Source organism: Zonotrichia leucophrys, chromosome 7 (genome assembly GCF_028769735.1).
Source record: "Zonotrichia leucophrys gambelii isolate GWCS_2022_RI chromosome 7, RI_Zleu_2.0, whole genome shotgun sequence".
In the NCBI taxonomy this organism is placed as follows: Eukaryota; Metazoa; Chordata; class Aves; order Passeriformes; family Passerellidae; genus Zonotrichia; species Zonotrichia leucophrys.
In genome coordinates this window covers 5,992,158-6,011,170 of record NC_088177.1, presented here as the reverse complement: position 1 = coordinate 6,011,170, position 19,013 = coordinate 5,992,158, and the positions used below count along the sequence as shown (strand labels likewise).

Below are 19,013 nucleotides of genomic sequence, written 5' to 3'. Positions count from 1 at the left end.
CTGGAGAGCAGGGCTGGTCCTGCCTAAGCCTCTGCCAAACCAATGCTCCTGATTTTGTCTTGCTTATTCTTAGGGCAACTGTGCATTTCAAAAGAGGAGAAACAAACAAAAAAAATTACCCAGAGATTTGCCTACAGAGGAAATCTCCTGGCTTTTCCCCCCAGTTAACTGCTCCAAAGTATGGGCATTTTCAGAGATTACCAGTTTGCTGAATACCATTTTCTCCCCTGTGTTCAATCTCAAGTACCTTTTCTTTCCACGGCCTATGAAAAAGACTAATCCACAAACTGAAAGGCAAACCCTTTCTCCTCCTAAGTCTTGGAGCAGGGAATAATATTCAGCAAGAAGCAATTGCACCATAACTGCTGCCTGAGGCCCGATCCCTGCAGGATGAGAACTCAGCGAGTGATAAGTTTCCAAATGACCTCTGTCAGCTGCTAAAGAGAAAAAGGAAAGACAACAGCAGCCCCTGTGAGTGGGAAAGGGCAGTCCAGCTCAACGTGATGGGATCCAGGCATAGCAGAGAGCAGAAAAGTGTCCTTGCATCCCCATCTAGTGGCTCTGGGTAAAATAAATCCGTGGTGCCTGGCTGGGACCTGCTCTACTGTGCTACTGCAAATGCACAGCGCTAAATTCCGTGTGCCAAAGGTGCTGGGTTTATCTGTTTGTGTAAATGCTCCTCAGGGTTTGAGAGATGACAGAACGCCAGTGGAAAAGAAGCTTTGGCCCAGTGTCCTGGGTTGACTATATGATGCTTTTATCCCCAATTGATTCATTCTGTCAAAGAAGAGTGAATTTAGCTGAGGTTTCTCTTTTTAAGAGTGGGACAGACCAGAAATGTTCACAGAGGAACAGCCAAAGCCTGTGAAAGGTGAGCATCCCCCACTGGGCTCATGCCCACTCTTCCACTGCTTCTCTCTGCTTCCCCATGGAAATGTGGCTCATCATCCTATGTACATTCCAAGAGATATTCCAATTTTTCTAACACATTTTTGCCTGGCAGAGCGGCTTTTCCTGGGATGTTTGGCTGCTTGGAGCATTCAGATCCATTCAGTTCAAATGGGGTGTGATGGCTGGGCTCAGTCTTGCTTTACCAGCAGGTGAGCAAAAATAATTTAAATTATGATCCTTCATTTCCTGCCCCCCTCAATTCATCCTCTTGAACCACAAAAACCTCTCAGGAACCAGTCTCCAGCTTTAGTATTTGCCCTGCTGACTTTGAGCTAGGGACAAAATCTCTTTTGCTGGCAATTTCTCATGTTTTGGTACAGCAGGATCTGCAAATACCCCTGTTTTGGAGTGCTGTTCCTGTTGGATGTGTTTGATCCTGCTCATGCTACTGGCAGCAGCACAGGTACAGCCACAGAAATTTAAATTCCAAGTGTGTTTTCCTGGCTGAAGACTTGTGAGTTTTTGAGGGTGAAAGGCACATTTTACCATATCTATCTTTGCTCTCAAAGACATATTTTTTGAATACTGGGTGGGTTGTAGAGCAAAGCTGATCTTCACCTTGAATCACAGAGTCTTTTTTGCAGGCAGCCACATTGGACTTTCCCTCTGCCCTTACCTTGGCTCTGTAATTACAACTACATGAGTTAGGACCTCTAGTCAAACAGATTGGAAAGGGTCATTTTAAAAGGTCTGGAAGAGCTGTACAAGGACCCAGGCTTTTATAAAGAGGCAGGAAAGGTTGTGTTTAAAAAAAACGAGCCAAAAATTAGCACCAAGACACAAATACTTCAGGTTTTTGGCAGGTTGAACAGAAACATGTCTGGAGCCCAGTGAGGGCTGCTGTCCCCAGGGAGGGATGGGTTCTGCTTCTGCAGTGCCTTTTTTTCAGTATTTATCAGAAATTATGTTCTTTTTCCCATAGGAAAATATACTATATAAACATATTTTTAAAAATACTGTTGCTCAAAGTCCAAAATCTACTGCTGCCCAGGATTAAAGGATTAAAGAAAAACAACATTTCTTCCCTTAATTAGAAATCTTGTTGTTAACTGTCAGAAAAATGGGTGCTACAGAATTGCTGCTTATCCTTCTCTCTACCAGAATTTGCTTGATGGAGAATAACATGTTTGCATGGAATATTTCACCTGGGAGAGTACAGGAACTACAGTACTTGAGAGGATTAGTCTGGAAAACTGAAAATATCTGACTGATGAAAACATTTTCATTAAAACAGGAAACTGCTACAGAAGAGCTTTGCACACAAGAAAATCAGAGTTACAGGAAAATCAGAGTTACATTACCTGAGCTTTAATCGATTGTTGGATTTGGAAGAATCTCAAAAAACAAAGTAGTACACATGGAATCATACATTGGTTTTGGTTGGAAGGGGCCTTAACCATTTAGTCCTAAACCTTCTGCCATCAACACTCTAAAAATGCCAAGGACCACCCTGACAATCATCAGCCTAGAAGCTGATTGCTATTTAGAAGGTAAATTCATCGAAATTTGATGTCAAACCCAGGCTTTCCTGCCTGAAGATGCAGATCCAAGCTTGTTGTGGTGGGCTGATAGAGATGGAAAATGAGAGGGGCTCAGGCCATGGGCAACACCAGCCTCAGCCAGGCTTGCCCTGGGGAGAGTGGATGACCCATTTCTGCAGGATCAGCCCCAAACCGACCTCGGGAGCTGCAGAGCAAACACAGTGGCTTTGTTTTCCTCTCCTTGCAGCCCAGCTCTGCCTGCAGCCACCCTCCCTCTCAGAGAGCAAAAATCAGCTTTTTCAGCTGGCAGGGCACACAGGGCTGAGAGCGGATTGAGTCACGAGCTGGGCAGAGCACGGCAGGCAGGGCTGGCAGAGGGACATCCTCCGAGGGCACCGCTGCCAGCGGGCACTGCCCACAATGTCCCCTTGTTGTGGCCAGAACAAAGGCTGCTCTTGGAGCCTAATGCCGGCTCGGGGGGGCTCAGGGACACGGGGAGGGAGCAGCACCCGTGGGTGTACAAGGAGGCTCCCCCATTGCAGGGCTCCAGGCTGCTGGACGTGTCTGGGCACTCCGGGAGGTAGGGCTTCCTGTGGGACCCGCGGGGTGCCCACCCTGGCTTTGGCACGGGGGGCTGGGGGTGGTGTTGGGGGTCAGAGTGACGCTGGGACAAGCAGAGGTGGCTGGGGGACACGAGGCTGCTGCGGGGCAGCGCTTGGGGCTCGGCTGGGATGCTCCAGGTGCATCACGTTGGTGTCTGGGATGGAATCTCTGGTGGGACTGAATGAACTGATGTAAGACCACTGCCCAAGCAGTCACACCAGGAGCCAAAGGTGCACTTTAGACCTAGCAAAGAGGTTCTGGTCTTCCCTCACCTGGAATATATTGAATATTTTTTTGAAGAGTAGTAATGCAGGTGTTTCTGGCTTAATGTGCTGCTGCTGTGGACCTGCCTTGAGGTGGATAACTTAAATCCATCTGGAAGCTCAGTCTAGTGCAAACAAAGTCAGGTCACTTGATGGTGAAGCATCTCCAGCTGAGCTTCCTGGTCTAGGGGATCTATGTGGGGCAGGACGTTTTCTGGGGATATCAGCAAGGTGGGAGGTTAAGTCCTTTCTTTTTTACATTTGTGTAATTTCAGGCAATATGTGCACCAGTTCTGTGGGTGAAGCTAGGGGAAAAATCCAGAGGCAAGCACAGGGAGCACCCAGGATTTTCTGTATTTCAAACAGTCATCACTGCACCTTCCTGGGGATCTCCAGCCACCTCTGGCCTGGGTAGCTGTCCCCAAAAATATTTCCTTGCTTTCTAATCCCTGCAGTTTAACAAGCAGAGTGAGCCGGCTGGGCTCGCTGCCCCTGTCCCTTTTGTGGGGCAGGACAGGGGGGCCAGGCTGCCGGGGCTGCAGTGCTCGCTAGAGGTTCTGCCACTGTGCCCCGTTTTCCCCTGAGTGACAGACGGAAAAATCGCTTGCTCAGGTGCCCGGGCAGCCAAAGAGCTCCGGATCCCTGGGGAAGGCAGGGATCTCCCAGCGCATCCCGCAGGCAGCAGCGGCCAGGATGCAGGGAAGCGCTCCCTCCCTCCTGCCCCGAGCAGGACAGACAGACCGGGCTCACGGCGCATTAAAAAGGGACAGAAATGTCCCCGCTCCTCCCGGCTCACACCCCTCAGGCTCCGAAGGTTCGGCAGTCCCAGGGTGTCCCTTTGTGCCTCCCCCGCTCCATGAGGACACGCTCTGCCCGCCCCGGCTCCCGCTCCTGCCCCCGGGGCTCGGGTTTCCCCCTGTCCCTGCCCCGCTGACGCTGCTGTCCCCACAGGTCCGGCAGAGCCGAGCCGAGCCGTGCGGGACATGCTGGCCTGGCCTGGCTGAGCCCGGCCCCGCTGCCGGTCACGGAACCGCAGCGACCCGGACCCACGAGGATCTGGTATCAGCGCAGCCCCGTGTCCGGACCCACGAGGACCCTCAGCACAGCATCCAGCCAGCATGGAGCCGGCTCCGGAGCTGAAGAGGTACTGGCAGGAGCGGGATGGCGTTCCCCACCTGCTGGCTCTGTGTCACAGATGGCTGTGCGGGAGGTGGGAGGAGCAGCAGATGTGCCCGTGGCCTGGGAATATTTCCCCCTTAGCCCCTCCACAGCCTAAGTTTAGGAATAATGACGTTTATGAGTTATGAAGATATTCTTGCAATTTGTCTTCCTAGAGAAAACCTTTTCAACTAAAGAGGCGGCATCACCTAAAGTAGTAATGTGACTTCCCTGTGGCTGCTGTCCATGTTGCACCCAGCTCTGTTCATGGAGGGAAGAGGTTTAACCTTGCAAGCTCAGTCTTAGCTGGGAGCTGTGGCAGGACCAGCTGCCCGTGGGCATCCTGCTCCCTGCCAGTCCCTGCCTCAGTCCTGGGTGTTGGGGGACCAGGACCAGCCCAAAATGTTATTTGCAAGTTTTGGGATCTGGATTTTAACCAGATTTTAGAGGAAGTCCATTTGTTCCTGTTTCACCTTCCCAGCAACAAGTGTTAATCAGTCTCAGAATCTAACCCCTGCCGGGAGAAATGGCAGAAGTGTCAGTGGAAGAGATCTTGGCATCATCTGTGCTGGTGAATGCTTGTGCTGAAGTCTGTTCAGGTCCCCTGGCAGGTCTCCTGGCATGGCTGGAAACATTTGACCTGTCAGAAATGGAATTCATGTTCGAACTGTTCCTCCCTGCAGAGGAAAAGCCATGCTACCCTTCGGCATTTCAGTGGGAGATTTACTCTGAAACGCACCTTGCTGGGCTCACCCAGCTCAGGAGACAGAATAACTCTCTGGGGGTTGTGGTGGGCAGAGATGGAAGAGGTTGGAGGGTTGAGTGGAAATTGGAGGGAGTGGCCTGCAGCCAAGCTGGAGATGATGGAGGTGGGCTGGTTCTGGCCTCTTCCTGATGAGCTTCTGAGAGCTCTTTTCTGGGGAGAGGGGAGGTCAGGGTGGGTGGAGGAGAGACACACCCCATGGACATGAGTTACATGACTGTGGCACTGAACTCGGATGAAATCAGCTGCTCTTGCAGGACTCTGGAAATGCCCCAGTGTCTCAGACTTCTGGGATATCTCCGTATTTTCTTGCCCTCATTGACCAAAGCAGTGCAGTATTTGCACGTGGCCACTTCCTTGCCACATGGTCCCTACATATTTATATCTCAAAGCCCCACTACAAACTCCCTTCTTTACTTTTCCACCTCCTGCCTTGATTTTTTCTTCACTTGGGATTTTTATCCTTGGCTTTATCCTAGAGGAGACTATTGGGCTGGGATCTGCTATCTCAGACTGCCTGCCCTGAGGCATTTTCTCACAGCAAAGCCTTGGTGTGTCTAAACACATTATAGAGGATATCACCCCCAAGACTTGCTGTGCATCTCAAAATGTGGTTACCCAGGAGGTGACTCTTCCCTTTGTACAGAGAGCCTCATCCCAAGCCTGTCTTGGCAGAAGTGAGGTCCTTGCTCCAATTTAAATGCATCCCTTCATTTTGCCTCATCCTTGTTTTAAATATGAGGCACATTGTCAAAGGAAAATGAAGAAAGGAAAATTTCAGTCTGATGCCTTCAGCTGCAATGACTGGTTAATGGTTCCACAGCACATCTCAGGCAAACACTGGAGCAGTGGCCAGCTGTGGATGCCCAATCCCTGGAAGTGTCCAAGGCCAGCTTGGACAGAGCTTGGAGAAACCTGGGATAGTGGAAGGTGTTCCTGCCCATGGCAGGTGATTGGAATGAGATGAGTTTTGAGGTCCCTTCCAACCCAAACTCTTTTATTGACTCTAGGATTCTATGGCTATGATCAGATACAAAGAAGTTTTGGCTTTCTCTAGTAAAAAAGAACAAAATAAATTATGGATTATCAGCATAGGAAAGTTTGTCCTGGACCATTTTCCCTTTGTTCTGCATTTTCAGTGCAGCTTCAAAAAAACTTACAGGTTCTTCAAATAACTGAAGTGCTATACTTTCCTTACAGGAATAGTTTCCCCAGCATGAACTTTGAAGCAGAGATTCTGACAACACCACACGATAATTCAGGTATTTGGGAGAAAAAAAAAGAAAAAAGGAATTAAAGTAAAATGCCCACTCAGGTTGCTATCACTACAAACATGTTTTCATTCTTTTGGAGTTAGAGATTGTTAACAAAAAAAAAAAAAAAGACAAAGAAGCAGGATGGTAAACTGAGTGCAATTCAGGTTTACGTTAGGGTAGAGTTCAAAGTGTTGAGGATAGACATTGATATCTTTACCTCCAATGGGGCTGGACCAGGAACACAGCTGCCAAGGGCATGAGTTTTTGGAAACAGCAGAGCCATTCACTTTGAAATTGCAGTGTCCTGGATGAGACATACATACATGATTCTCTTACTAGTGGTAACTAAAAGCAGGTGATAAAAATGCAACTCTTTGAAAGGCAAAAATGAGGATGAAGATATTCTGCCAAGCCCTGTCCTTCATCCTCATTTCATTTAAGCTGATTTTTCCCCCATTGAATGATGCCTTTTCAGCATTGATCTGAGACAGACCCAGCACAGCAGGACACCTTCCCTTAGTCCTGCCTTTGCTCCTCAGCCCTGAGCAGCTGGCCAGAGCCTGAGCCCTGGCAGCTGCCCTGCCTTTAGGATGGGACAGCAGGAAAGGGAGACTTTGCAATAATTGCTTGGAACCCCTTGAGTATCCCGGGTTTTGGCTCAGAGAGAGAGATCTTGGTGTCAGTCACCCACATTTGAACAGGAGCCCATTCAGTGACATGTTTCGCCATCAGTTGCCCTGCTGGCCACGAGCTGCAGGTCCCAGCAGGGAATTCCCTTCCCTGGCAGCCCATTTCTGTCCCATGCTGTCCAGAGGCACCAGTGAGATGCACAGGGTGGACTATTTTTGCTTCTGCTGCAGGTGGCAGTGTTTGTGTTGCATCACCCCTCCTGGGAGGTGTGCCCAGAGCTGCCCCCCTCAGTCTCTGTCCAGCATGGGTACCAGTGGTGGCCACAGGTTTGGAGCCACCGTGTGACTCCCTCCACCTTTTCTTTAGTTTTCCAGAAAACCCCTCCAGTTCCATCCCTTGCAACACAGAGCTCCCCACATCTGGCTAAACATTTTGGAGGCATTTTCCTCAGGCTGTCCTATAGTGATGAGTCACTTAGCAAACATGCTGATGCCAAAGGGTGCCCAAGAGTAATTATTGAACCCTGAGTGTGAACAGTTTGGAAAGTGCATCCTCTGCATTTTTTTCCCAAATCCCTGGCTCCTGTTGGGTTAGGCTGGGTTTCTCCCATGAGGTAAGTGCTTTGACCCCTCACATGCCTCAAAGCCTCTAACATGCAACCCCTGTTTGTTTCCCAAGAGCTCTACATGATCCCTGCCATGAGAAGCCTCACAGCTGAGGAGTATGTGGAGGCCTTTAAGGTGTTCTTGGAGCACTCAACAGAGCACCAGTGCATGGATGAGTTCAACAGGGAACAAATGCCCACCATCGTGGCTGGGTAAGGAGCACTTCCCCCGAGGTGGGAAAGACATCTGTTATCCTGGGAGTCAGCAAAAACTTTTTTGGGGCAGGAATGAACTTTAAATGCTTTTCAGTTTTAAGTCCCCTACTCGTGGTTTTTAGGATATTCTGTTTAATGACTCCAGAGTAAGTGCTGTTTCAATTAACACACTGTGCTGCCTCAGCTTATGTTAAGGAAAGACTCAAGATCTTATTCTCATGTCAATCTCTTTTCATTAGCTGATTTTCTGAGGATTAACGTTGGGGTTTTTTTTGTTTTGGTTTTTTTTTCCCCTAAAAGAAAGCTCTCTTGTGCTCTCTCCCTGCTTTTGCACATCCATCCAAACAGAAACACATCTCTAATTCTCTCCTTGTGGCTAATTCATGGTTTTCCCAATCCCCTAAGACCTCCTTATTTCTATCCTAAGTCGATTTGCATTGGTTAAGTACCAAATGATAATCAGTTTTGTAAAGTATTGATGTAATATCTTAAGGCTGGATAACTGCAGACAGCTTCAGAGCTGCCTAGATCCAAAGCACAAGAAAGCCCTTTCAAATCTGGGTAATTTTTAGATGTTATAGGAACTGTGTTTTTCTCCATTGAGAAAAAAGTTTAGGTAGGCAAATTTTTATTCTACACATCATATATATATATATATATATATATATATATATAATAAAACAACAATATATATATTATATATATAAAAGAAACAATAAAACAGTAAAATAATAATCATCAAAGATTATGTTAAGAAATTTTAATTGTGAATTTAAATAATGGACAAAATTGTGGCTTTCTATGATGCTGGTTTTGGGTTTGTCAAAGGGTCTTGACCCTCATTTAGGGCTAAGGCCCCTGGACTTGCTCATACCCTTCAGGACTTGCTGCTCGTCCCATTCCTGTGGAATCATTGCTGTGGTGCCTCCTGAGACTGTGCTTGGGAAACTCAATCCCTTGGCTGTTATTAAATATTCTGCTAGGAAGCATGTGACTGGAGTCTTTTAATAAGCAATTTTTCTAAGGTAAAAAATTATTGAAGATTCAGATCCTCCTCCCAATTTCAATCCTGGATTAATGTCAATAAGAGATGATTTCCAGTCTCCTGAATAGCCTAATGGTTTTCTTTTCTTTTCTGAGTATTTATATCCAATATTCCCTCCTGAGGCTGCTGAGGTTTTCCCCAGCTCACCTTGTCCCTGCTTCCCCAGCAGTGCCATCCCAGTCAGGGACAGCCCCTTTGCCCTGGGCTTCCCAGAGGCTTTTTTTGCCAGCCACAGCCTGAAGAAATCTCCTTGGCAAAGGGTGAGAAACTCTGCACCGTGATGCCTACTGTACTTTGAAATATGAGCTGGCTGAGCCATGCTGGTAATCACCAGGCTCAAAAGGGGTGATCAAATTTCTGTCCCAATTCATGTGCATAACGTGAAAATTTCCAGGCTGATGGGTCATCCAAGCTGTAAGAATGAAAACATGATGTGGTGTGACACAGTGTGGTTAAGTAATTTTATTTATGTGTGTATTTGTGTATTTATCCTTTCAGTCTGGGCACTGGAAAATCGACCCTCAGCGTTCTGGGAGTTGGGAGTGGCACAGGTGAGGAGTGTGGGGATGTGGCACAGGGGGACCTGTGAGCAGCAGAAGGAGATGCTGGAAAATTGGGCACTGAGGATTCCTCAGACATTAATGGCAGCATTGCCCACTGAAGCACAGAAGGGCAGAAGGAAGAGTGGAGCTGGGATAAGAGCAGTGCTCCTTCCCTTTCTTCCCTCTCCATCTCCCTTCTGAAATACTGCTGCTCAGATCTTTCTGGGCAGTGAGAAATGTGTGATTTTAGCTTTGTTTCTGCCTCTTGGTGACTCTCACCTGACTTCATTTGCCTCAAAGCAAGGACTCCTTCTTCTGGTTAGCTACAAGAGCATCTTCAAACCTTGTTGGAGGGAATTAGAGACATTGGAGAGGTTCTTTCCACCCAAAATCCTGCCTTAGACTATTCCCCCTGAAGGGATATCTCCTTTTGTTTTGAGTTTAGAGACCAAGGCTGGGCAGTGCCCTGCTCTCAGCAGTGCAAAACCACCTGGCCACAACCATTACCTGCATCAGCTTTTTCAAGACATGTTTCTTTGTTACTGCTGTGTTTTTTACCCAGTGACAAGTAGGGTTTAACTGCAAATGATATTTTTCCCCAGAGAGAAACCTGTCCTTTGAAAAAATAGCTTTAAAGTTGTTCTAAATGCATTTGTGTTTAAAAAAAGCCAAAACAACAAAACAAAAAAGTGGTGAAACAGCCAACTTTGCTCCTAGGGAACCTGGGAGAAAATAAAGAGTAGAGAAAAGAAGCAGTGGTTTGATTTGTCAGAGTTTACTTCTGCTTTGAAAAGTATTTTCAGCTGAATTTTAAGTGCTAATACTTTCAAATGAAAGCATTTTTCTCACTTTTTTTTTTGGTTTTGTTTTCCTGAGTAAGAGAAAATTAGCATCTGATTGTTTTCCCCAACTGGGAATATGTTGGAGCATATGAGAAACCAAGCAGGAAGAAATGATTCAGTTCTCAATTACCCTCTATTTTCATTAAGTAATATAAAACAGAAATTCTGACTCCACAAAAGCACAAGGGGGAAATGAACTTTTAGCATCGTCCTTAATTTTCCTTATGTCCTCTTCAGAGGAGGTTTTAATGGGAAAATAAACTCTCTAAAATTCCCTGTGTTTCCTGGGTGATGCCAGGACAGGGGTCCAGACCTGCACCCATGTCTGCAAGAGCTGGGGCTGGGCAGGGAGGGAGCTGGGATGGCACCAAGTAAAAGGTTATATCTGATCCCTGACCTTTTCAGAGGTGGACTCTGGTTTCACAGAGCCCCCAGAATTAGTTTAGTTGATGAAAATATTAATGGGGATTAGTGGCCGACTCCACATCCTGAAAGCCTGTGTTGTGCTCCAAATCACGTTTTTTCACCCACCCCATGTTTCCTCATGGCTGGTTGAACTCTGAGCTGGAACTTTCCAGTTGCAGAGAGGTTCCAGTCCTGTCCCAGCTTTGCTGTGGTCAGTGCTGGGGGGTTGCTGCTGGCAGGGAAAGCTGCAGCAGAGAAGTTCCTGCCCTAGAGTGCTGTTATTTTACTGTTTGTTTTTACAGACACCCTGGTTGAAGATGTTATTACCTGCAAACACTGCATTAAGGAATTTTACAGAGGTGGAGTGAAAAAAACTCCAAACTTTAGCAGCTTTTAAGACATCCACGTGCTGCAGGTGCACCCATTTGCCTCCATCAGTGGCTCCAGGGTGCGGGGCAGCGATGCTCTGCCTCTGGCCCTGCCCCAACCTGCAGGCAGCTCTGAGGGCTGCTGCTCCCCAGACCAGGCACTTGCACACTGGCACTAATGATTCAGCTGCTTGCTATTGGGATCTGCCTTCCTGTCAGCAGTATTGGTCCCAGCACCTTCAATGGGTGCAGCCTCAGCCTCCTCCCTTGAGCCTTTGGCCAGCCCTGCCCTGCTGCCACTGCATTCCTCACGGGCCTGGGGTATTTTGTTTTCTCACTTCAAAAGCCTCCTCCTTCCTTGGATGTCCCAGTAGTGCTGGCATGGCTGATATTTCCTCCCCTGAATTCTATGTACTGCAGCACCTGCCAAGGATGACAGCTCTTCCTGTGGCTGGTACATTGGCTGAAAGAGCAGGGAGGATGCAGGGTCTCATGTCAAGACCTCTCTGTGTGACATTTGCAAGGCCAGGGCTATTTTTAGGCCCCACCATCAGCTACAGACAGGATTCTTGCAGAGGTCTCATCAAGGTGGTCACGTGTGCTGTTTATTTACATAGTTCGAAGTTAACCAGGGGTACTCATACACTTGGCATTTCTGGGAAGTAAGCAGCATGACCTGTATCACCTCAAAGGAGGCTGGAAATTTCCCAGAACAGGAGGACAGACTGCTGCTTGCTCCTCCAGAGATCACACAGGAGCACCAATAGCTAAATTTTTAGGGCACTTCCACACAAATATGTGAGTCTCTACCTGTATCTCCAAGATAACCATCAGTTAATTGATGCCCTGGGCTGAGGCCATGTGGACAATCCCCAAAGAGGGAGGATCCAGGATTCTGCATGTCAGTGGGTCTTTCCTCTTGTGATGCAGGTCCCCAGGTGCTGGGGCTGTGTCACAGCTGTGTCAGCTGCCTCCTTGCACCCATTCAGACTTTGTAGGATTGTTGAAAGCTGTTTTGTGGTTATTTTTGTAAACAGTGAGCTGTTATTCCTTTGGCCTGTCTGTCCCACGACCCATGGTATTGCCATTAGCAGGTTTCTGTGCTGCTGCTTGTCTCTGCCTTGTTCTCAGGCTCCTCTGCACCTCTCTGTCAGCCTGAGCAGTTCAGTACCATGGTAGGAGTATCAGCAGGCTCTGCCACATGAGCCACAAGGCAGAACATGCCTCACTTCTGCTGGGGGATTTCCTGGCAGGAGTGGTGCACTGGCATCCTTCCATTGCATTTACCTGCTTTGTGTTTATTGAATAGGTGAGCAGGATTTGAAAATGATCAGGATACTGCAGGCTGTGCACCCAGGGGTCTTTATTGACAATGAGATTGTGGAGCCCAACCCACAGCACGTGGCAGCTTACAAAGGTAAGGCTACACCTGCTGCCTGGGTTATAGCAAGGACCATCCATTTGAATGATGAGTTTTTCTGCTATTTTATGAAATTCAGGGTTTTCTTCTACTTTTTGAAACAGAGCTGGTGAATCAAGCTCCAGACCTGCAGAATGTTTCTTTTATTTGGCACCAGCTCACTTCCTTGGAGTATGAACAGCAGGTGAAGGAGAGAGGCACACATAAGAAATTTGACTTCATCCATATGATCCAGGTAATGGCCATTGCTTTAACACAGGGCTATTGGATTTAACTGCCCCCTCCAGTTCTGCTCTCTGCTTGAATTTATGACCAGAGCTGAGCACTGCTCTCCCATAGCAATCCTGCAGAAGCTCTACAAACACCAAAGCTGGCAATGCTCAGTGCTGTGAGGTGTCCCTAAATGGGCATGTGGAATCAGGAAAGGCTGGGAAGCATCTGGAAGAGAATTTAAAACACCTCTAAGAGAAAGAGTTTAAGCCTTTGGAGGGTCATTGCACTGTGGAGGAGGAATAATGGCTGTGTGCCACTGGCTCTTCTAGATGCTGTACCGTGTGGAGGATATTCGCAGTACTATCAAGTTTTTCCACAGCTGCCTTGACCATCATGGTAAACTCCTGATCATAATTTTGTCAGGTAAGGGAGACCTTGTATTTTCTTTTGCTCCATTGCTGGAGTTTTGAAGAGCTTTGAAGTTTGAGAGCCACAGATATTTATCTGGGGATGTCAGTGCTGCTTATTCTATAGCAAATAATTTTAAAAAATGCTGGATTTCATATGGAGAATGCAATCTTGGGCATAGCCTTGGGGCCCAGTGTCTGATGGGGCCACTTAGGCACAGCCTTTGTGCCCTTGCTTCCCTGCTTATGGAATTGAGGTAGTAGAGAGAAGTGTGGCTGTCCATGAATGAGGGTCCATCCTTCCTCATGGTGAAAGCAGCACTGGAAAAACACAACCTGAGCTCTGGGTGGACTCATTCTCAGGACTCTTACCTTTGCACAGCAATGACCCAGAGCCCAGAAGACAGCAGATGCTGCTGAGAGCTTCAGGCTTTATGGCAGGACAGGAAAAAAGAGTAACAACATGATAGCACTTAAAAGAATTGAGTGTTTCATCCCTTGTGCCATTCATGAATCCCCAGCTCACAGTGTGGTGGATAAAGCACAAATTTCCATGTTCCCCATAAAAACTGCCTCTCACATTGCCTGTAGGCCGTTTCCCTTGCTGTGTTTTTGAGGTATATATTGTTCAATGAGCACTTATAATTGAGGTTTGATGTGTGAAAACATCTGCACTGCTTTGGCCAAGGCACGGTTAAGAGGTAGCATGGGATGTTCAGGCTCAGCACATTGGTACCTCTGTGTGTACCCCTCCTCTAGGCAAATTCAGTGCTGGAGGCATCTCTTAAGGAGTTTCCTTTAAACAGAACAGTTTTGGAGGGAGGTCTGAGGGAAAGCAGGGTTTTATGAAGTGCAGATATTTATGAGTAGGGAGAAAACTCTCCTCCTGCGGTGTCAAGGGCTGGGCAGGCAGTGAGGGAGCTTTTCCAGCTGATTTCATAGTTGATTAGTTTGACTGCCTTGGCTTTGCCAAAATAACCTTCCCTGGTGCCCCGGCAGACAGCAGCGGCTGGGCCAGCCTGTGGAAGAAGCACAGAGACTGCCTGCCCGCCACCGACAGCGGCCACTACATCACCTGCAGCGGCATCACCGAGGTGCTGCAGAGCCTGGGGGTGCAGCACCGCGTCTACGAGCTGCCCTCCGGCTGGGACATTACCGAGTGCTTCAGCGAGGGGGACGCGGTGGGCGGCCGCATGATGGATTTCCTGACGGGCACCAAGAACTTCCTGGGCACGGCCCCGCCGGCGCTGCGGCGGCGGCTGCAGGCGGCCCTGCGGCAGCCCGAGTGCAGCAGCACCAGGGACGGCAGGGTCATCTTCAGCAACAACCTCAGCATGATCGTCGTGGAGTCCTAGAGCCTGCAGTGTGCCTGGACTTGTATTTAACACCGTGCTCCTGCCTGTGATTTCAGTGGGAGTTGCACTTTGTGCGGGCAGCGCGTTTGCACAGCCACGGACGGGTGTGCGCGGCCTGGGCGGCTGTGAGGGGTGGCGGCCCCCTCACAGAGCTGCTGCTGCTCCCGTGTGTGCCACTGATGCCTTCTGTCCCTTCTGGGTCACCAGGAACTGATTAATGTGAAGGCTGACCTAGAGCAGAGACTGGACAGAGCTAAAGAATAAAGTAGGGATTTATTAGAAGGCCTCAATGGATGCACCTTGGACAGCACAAGAGCCCAGCCAGGGCTGTACCAAAATGGTCACAAAATGCATGAGCGCTCATGGGGTCTCTCACTTTCATAAGTTCTGCTCCATTTGCATATTGGAGTTAATTGTCCAATTCCAGCTTTAGATTATGAAGTCCCATCCTGCTTGTTTTTCTCTCTTCAGCCCACATTGTTTATGCTCTTGGACCTGAGATTTGGATGATTTGTCCTTGGTCCCCAGCAAGAGAAGGAATTGTTTTGTCTCCCTACTCTGTGAAGAGAGCTCACTATCCCCTAATATGAAGCTCAGAACTACACACTAAACCAGCACAGAATCTGAAAAATATAAAAGCTAAAACCTGAGGCATCACCAGGACAAAACCAGCAAGATGTCCCTGCTGCTTTGCCCCAGGTAATGGCACTGCACCCAGGCCTGAGCTGCAAGTTGCTCTGCACTAGGCTATTTCACATGGTTTTATTGGCATGGACATTTACTGCCCCAAGTCTCTCAGCATCTCACAATATAGACATGTCTTAAAAATTTATCAGCCTTTTTGTTTGGAGAATATTTTGGAACCCAGGATGATACTTGCCCTGTGCTCTTTCAGGCAGACATTAATTTTGTTACTTTCTTACTACTGTTTGTCTCCATATAAAATAAAAGCAATCTTAAAACAAAAAAAGTGACATCTGGTTCTGCACATGTGGGGTTATAGAAAATGAAGAGCAAAGAGGTCATTGAGTTAAAAAACAAAAAATATGCAAAGTACCATTATATGGAAGGCATTAAGGGTTTCTTGTAAGTGAGAAAGATGAGCCTGAGGATGTGGAAGAGCTGGGAGAGAGCTGCAGCTTGCTTGGCTCTCTTGGAGCAGCATCACTGTAGCACAGCAAAACAGCACCAACGGCACTAAAATGTGGTGTATGTGGTTAAAATGTTAATATAGGTAAGTTGAAACTATTTCCCAAGGGCCCTGGGTTGTTCAGAGAGCTGAAGGAGGTGCTGCCAGAGCAGCCAGCTCCAAAGGGAGATGCCACTCAGGATGCCAGTGAGGTTTGGTTCTGCATTTGGCACCATGGTGCTGTGCAGACCTTAGACTGAGCACATGGGGAAGCTTCCTGCAGTGTCAGCAGCCTCATTGGAAACAAAATTCCCCTCTGAGGGGGGAAAACCCAGCTTGGGTGGGAAATAGCTGCAGGCACAGAAGCCTGCAATATGTCTGATTCTTCCATGCTTAAGGTGGGTAGGACACACCTGTGTGCACCTGGAGGGGTTCAGGTGGAGGTGTGGTGTGGGTCAAATGGCTTCTTCCAGCACCAGGAACACGTGGATCCTCACACTGGCTCACAAGAATTCCATGTCACTGTCACCCAGAGTCCTGCTGATCCTGCTAAAACTGTCCCACCCCACCCAGCTGAATGCAGTTACTGCCAGGGGCAGCATCATCCTGAAAAGGTAATGAACCTCTGCAATCATTGTGTCTCCACTCTGTCCTTTGGCGTTTTTGGTTTGTTTGGGTTTGTTTGGGTTTTATTATATCTTTTTGAAATGCAGCCATCTTTCTTGAAACTACTGCAACAGGAAAAATGAGCAAAATAATGGGGAAACAGCAGCATGATATCATCTCGCTGGCAGGACTGAGGCACCCTGGCCTGCAAGTACTATTGCTGTCAGTTCCAGAAAGGTCAGTCAGAACTGGACAGCCTCCTCCAGAGTACCCCATACCTGTGCACAAGCTTTTCCCTTTGATCCATCCTATTGTTTATTCCACAGGCATCTCCTTTGCTGGTGCTGGCTCCCAGCAGCTGGGCTGTTGGACAGGATCTCAGCACTGCTCCCATCACTGCTGTCCTTCCACTATGAATTCCCATAGTTTATTTCCAATCAGCAGTGGTGTCTCTACGTGGTAGATTAGGAGGAAAAACAAAAGGTACCATAAAACAGGCTTGCTTTTCAAGCTTCAAAGAAAAATCTACCTGTTAGTCTTTGCAGAAATTTGGCACGATACAGGTTTGCCCAGATCTTCCCCAGCCCAAGAGGTTTTCCACCCCTGCACAGACCGACACATTTCCAATAAGCAGATACTCAGCAAGACCCATCTGTGAGCACAAAATTTACCCACAAAATTGTAAATCAATGTGAAAATGCTCAAAAAAAGGAGCACTTCAAAGCAGACTGTTTAGTGACAGTCTGGGGAGATGAAACAGGGCACCCCATTAAAAACACAGCTGATCAATGCTTTATATGTAGTTTTTCCTTTGATTCTTCAAAAGCAAGTAGTTTATCAACAACTCTGCTTGTACACCTGGAATAAATAGCATCCTAAGTGTCCCATTTGTTTGTATATTTATTCTTTGGTGAACATGCTGTTTAATAACTATTTGTTTTGCTTTCTAAAGGATGCTCTCTTCCCATGCACAATTTCAGGCTGTGCTTCCCCAGCAACAGGAGTGTGGCCACGAGAGGGCTGCAGCAGCCAGCAGAATAAATCCACCTCAATCCACCTCCCTAAACTCTGGGAATGCTGAGCTGAAGCAGCAGAACCAGACAGTCAGGCAGACAAATGCATCCAGCTTCCTCTGCTGGCTCATCACACCCTGATCCCAGCAGTTGCTACCACACTTTTTTCTGCTGCAGTCATGGGCTCTGACTCTGGGCTCTGGTTTGTAAAAAAGTCACGATGGCATAGCACAGCTGCCAAGGAATGCACAAAATCTGCTTTTGGGTTGGTTGTTTTTCTCCCACTCAATGGCTGAAGTGCTGCTGCTGGAGCTCAGGGTCTGCACGGGGACCTAGACAGGGAAACACCAGGAGGGGATGGCAGGAGGGAGAGGCTGCTTCAGCCCCAGCTTTGAGCCAGATTAACCCTGCTGAGCTCTGTCCAGGAGAGCTGTGCTCCATAGTGAGTTCCGTGGCAGTTCCCACTAGTGAGGAGCCAGTCCATGTCTCCCAGAGGGAACTGTGATGCTCCATCAGCACCACTTTGTTCCAGCCCAGAGAGAATATTTTTGTGGATAACCATGCAGTAGGCTGCCCTGTGCTCTCTGCAGCAGAATCAGTGTCTGCAAAACCCAAACTGTGCAGTTTCACATGGAGCAGTTGCAGATTTTTCCTCATTTCCTGTCCATAATCTGCCCATTTCAATGCACAGCTCTGGTTGTGTTACAGTCCCCTAAAAAGGAGCTATAGAGAACAAGTCTTTACCACATCAAGGATGGATAATTTTAGTTTTATTGGGCCTGCCTATATGCAGTCTTGGGGGCTGAATGGTTTGCCTTTGAAGTGTTAAGGCTTCTCTACTCATGAATATCATCAGGGGAATGAAGGTAGCATGGGAACTGCAAAATCTAGGAGCTGATTTCTGAATAATCTCATTAAAAAACAAGCTCAGTAAAATACTGGAGCATATACTAAAAAGATTATAGTTAATCTCAATAGGGGGGAAAATAAAGAGACTGAACTTTTTTCCCTCCCCCTTCAGCATTTTCCCACAGAAATCTATAGAGGCTTATATCAAGCATGTAGGATTGTGCTCACATTTTTGGAGCTTATAAAGGCCTTGATAGGAATAATAACCTCCTGGATAGAGCTCTAGAAAGGTATTTATCATCCTGATTTTTAAGCTGAATATTTTTTTCAAGATCATATCCTCCAGACTGAGGATGAATATCTAATCCAAGTCTGAAATATCTTTATTTTTGAGCATCGCTCCTTGTAGTCGCTCCCCTCCCTTACTGAAGTCAACAGAAACTTAAATCTTGCTAAATGGTGAAAGTCCTCTTAGGCAGAGAATGTGTTGCTCATCCCCCATTCTCCTTTAATTCCTTGTTAACAACAAATAAATAAAGAAAGAAACAAATCCCTCCAAGATAAATGTTTGGAGTAGAAGCTCCAGCTGTAAAGATCTGGTGCCTGAGGAGGGTGTGTGGAACATGTGAGATGGCAGAATCCCAGTGGGGCTTTTCTTCTCATCTCTGAGAAGGAGCAGGGAAGAGCAGAACAGGAGTTTCATTTCCACTCGCCCCTTGTGATGACACGTTTGATTAGATGTGCCAGCAAATTGCTAGAGAAAACATATGTTTTGTCATCCATTGTAATGATGGTTCCTCTGGTGAATTTAGAAGTGTGATAAGGAAATTTTCAGAGCGGTCTCTAAGTCCCTACTGCTTTGTTAACATTTTTTAGCATCCTATTAATCACTCT

At 47.4% G+C, this 19,013-nt stretch overlaps 1 protein-coding gene across 1 annotated transcript; it reads left to right on the top strand.

Moving 5' to 3' along the window:
• Window positions 1-2,922: 2,922 nt before the first annotated feature.
• LOC135450356 (carnosine N-methyltransferase 2-like) lies at window positions 2,923-15,487 on the top strand. Its single transcript, XM_064718421.1, has 9 exons — window positions 2,923-3,012; window positions 4,250-4,442; window positions 6,420-6,481; window positions 7,784-7,922; window positions 9,469-9,521; window positions 12,437-12,544; window positions 12,652-12,782; window positions 13,090-13,183; window positions 14,167-15,487. Exons 2-9 carry the CDS (start codon window positions 4,417-4,419, stop codon window positions 14,520-14,522), a joined length of 969 nt encoding a protein of 322 aa, XP_064574491.1. The 5' UTR covers window positions 2,923-3,012; window positions 4,250-4,416; the 3' UTR covers window positions 14,523-15,487.
• The last annotated feature ends 3,526 nt before the right edge of the window (window positions 15,488-19,013 follow it).

Bases quoted from the DNA above. Each gene is read 5' to 3' on its own strand.
- LOC135450356 (XM_064718421.1), top strand. From the start codon at position 4,417: ATGGAGCCGGCTCCGGAGCTGAAGAG. The intron at 9,522-12,436 runs GTGAGGAGTGTG...TTTATTGAATAG, and splicing joins GGGAGTTGGGAGTGGCACAG to GTGAGCAGGATTTGAAAATG. The intron at 12,783-13,089 runs GTAATGGCCATT...TGGCTCTTCTAG, and splicing joins ACTTCATCCATATGATCCAG to ATGCTGTACCGTGTGGAGGA.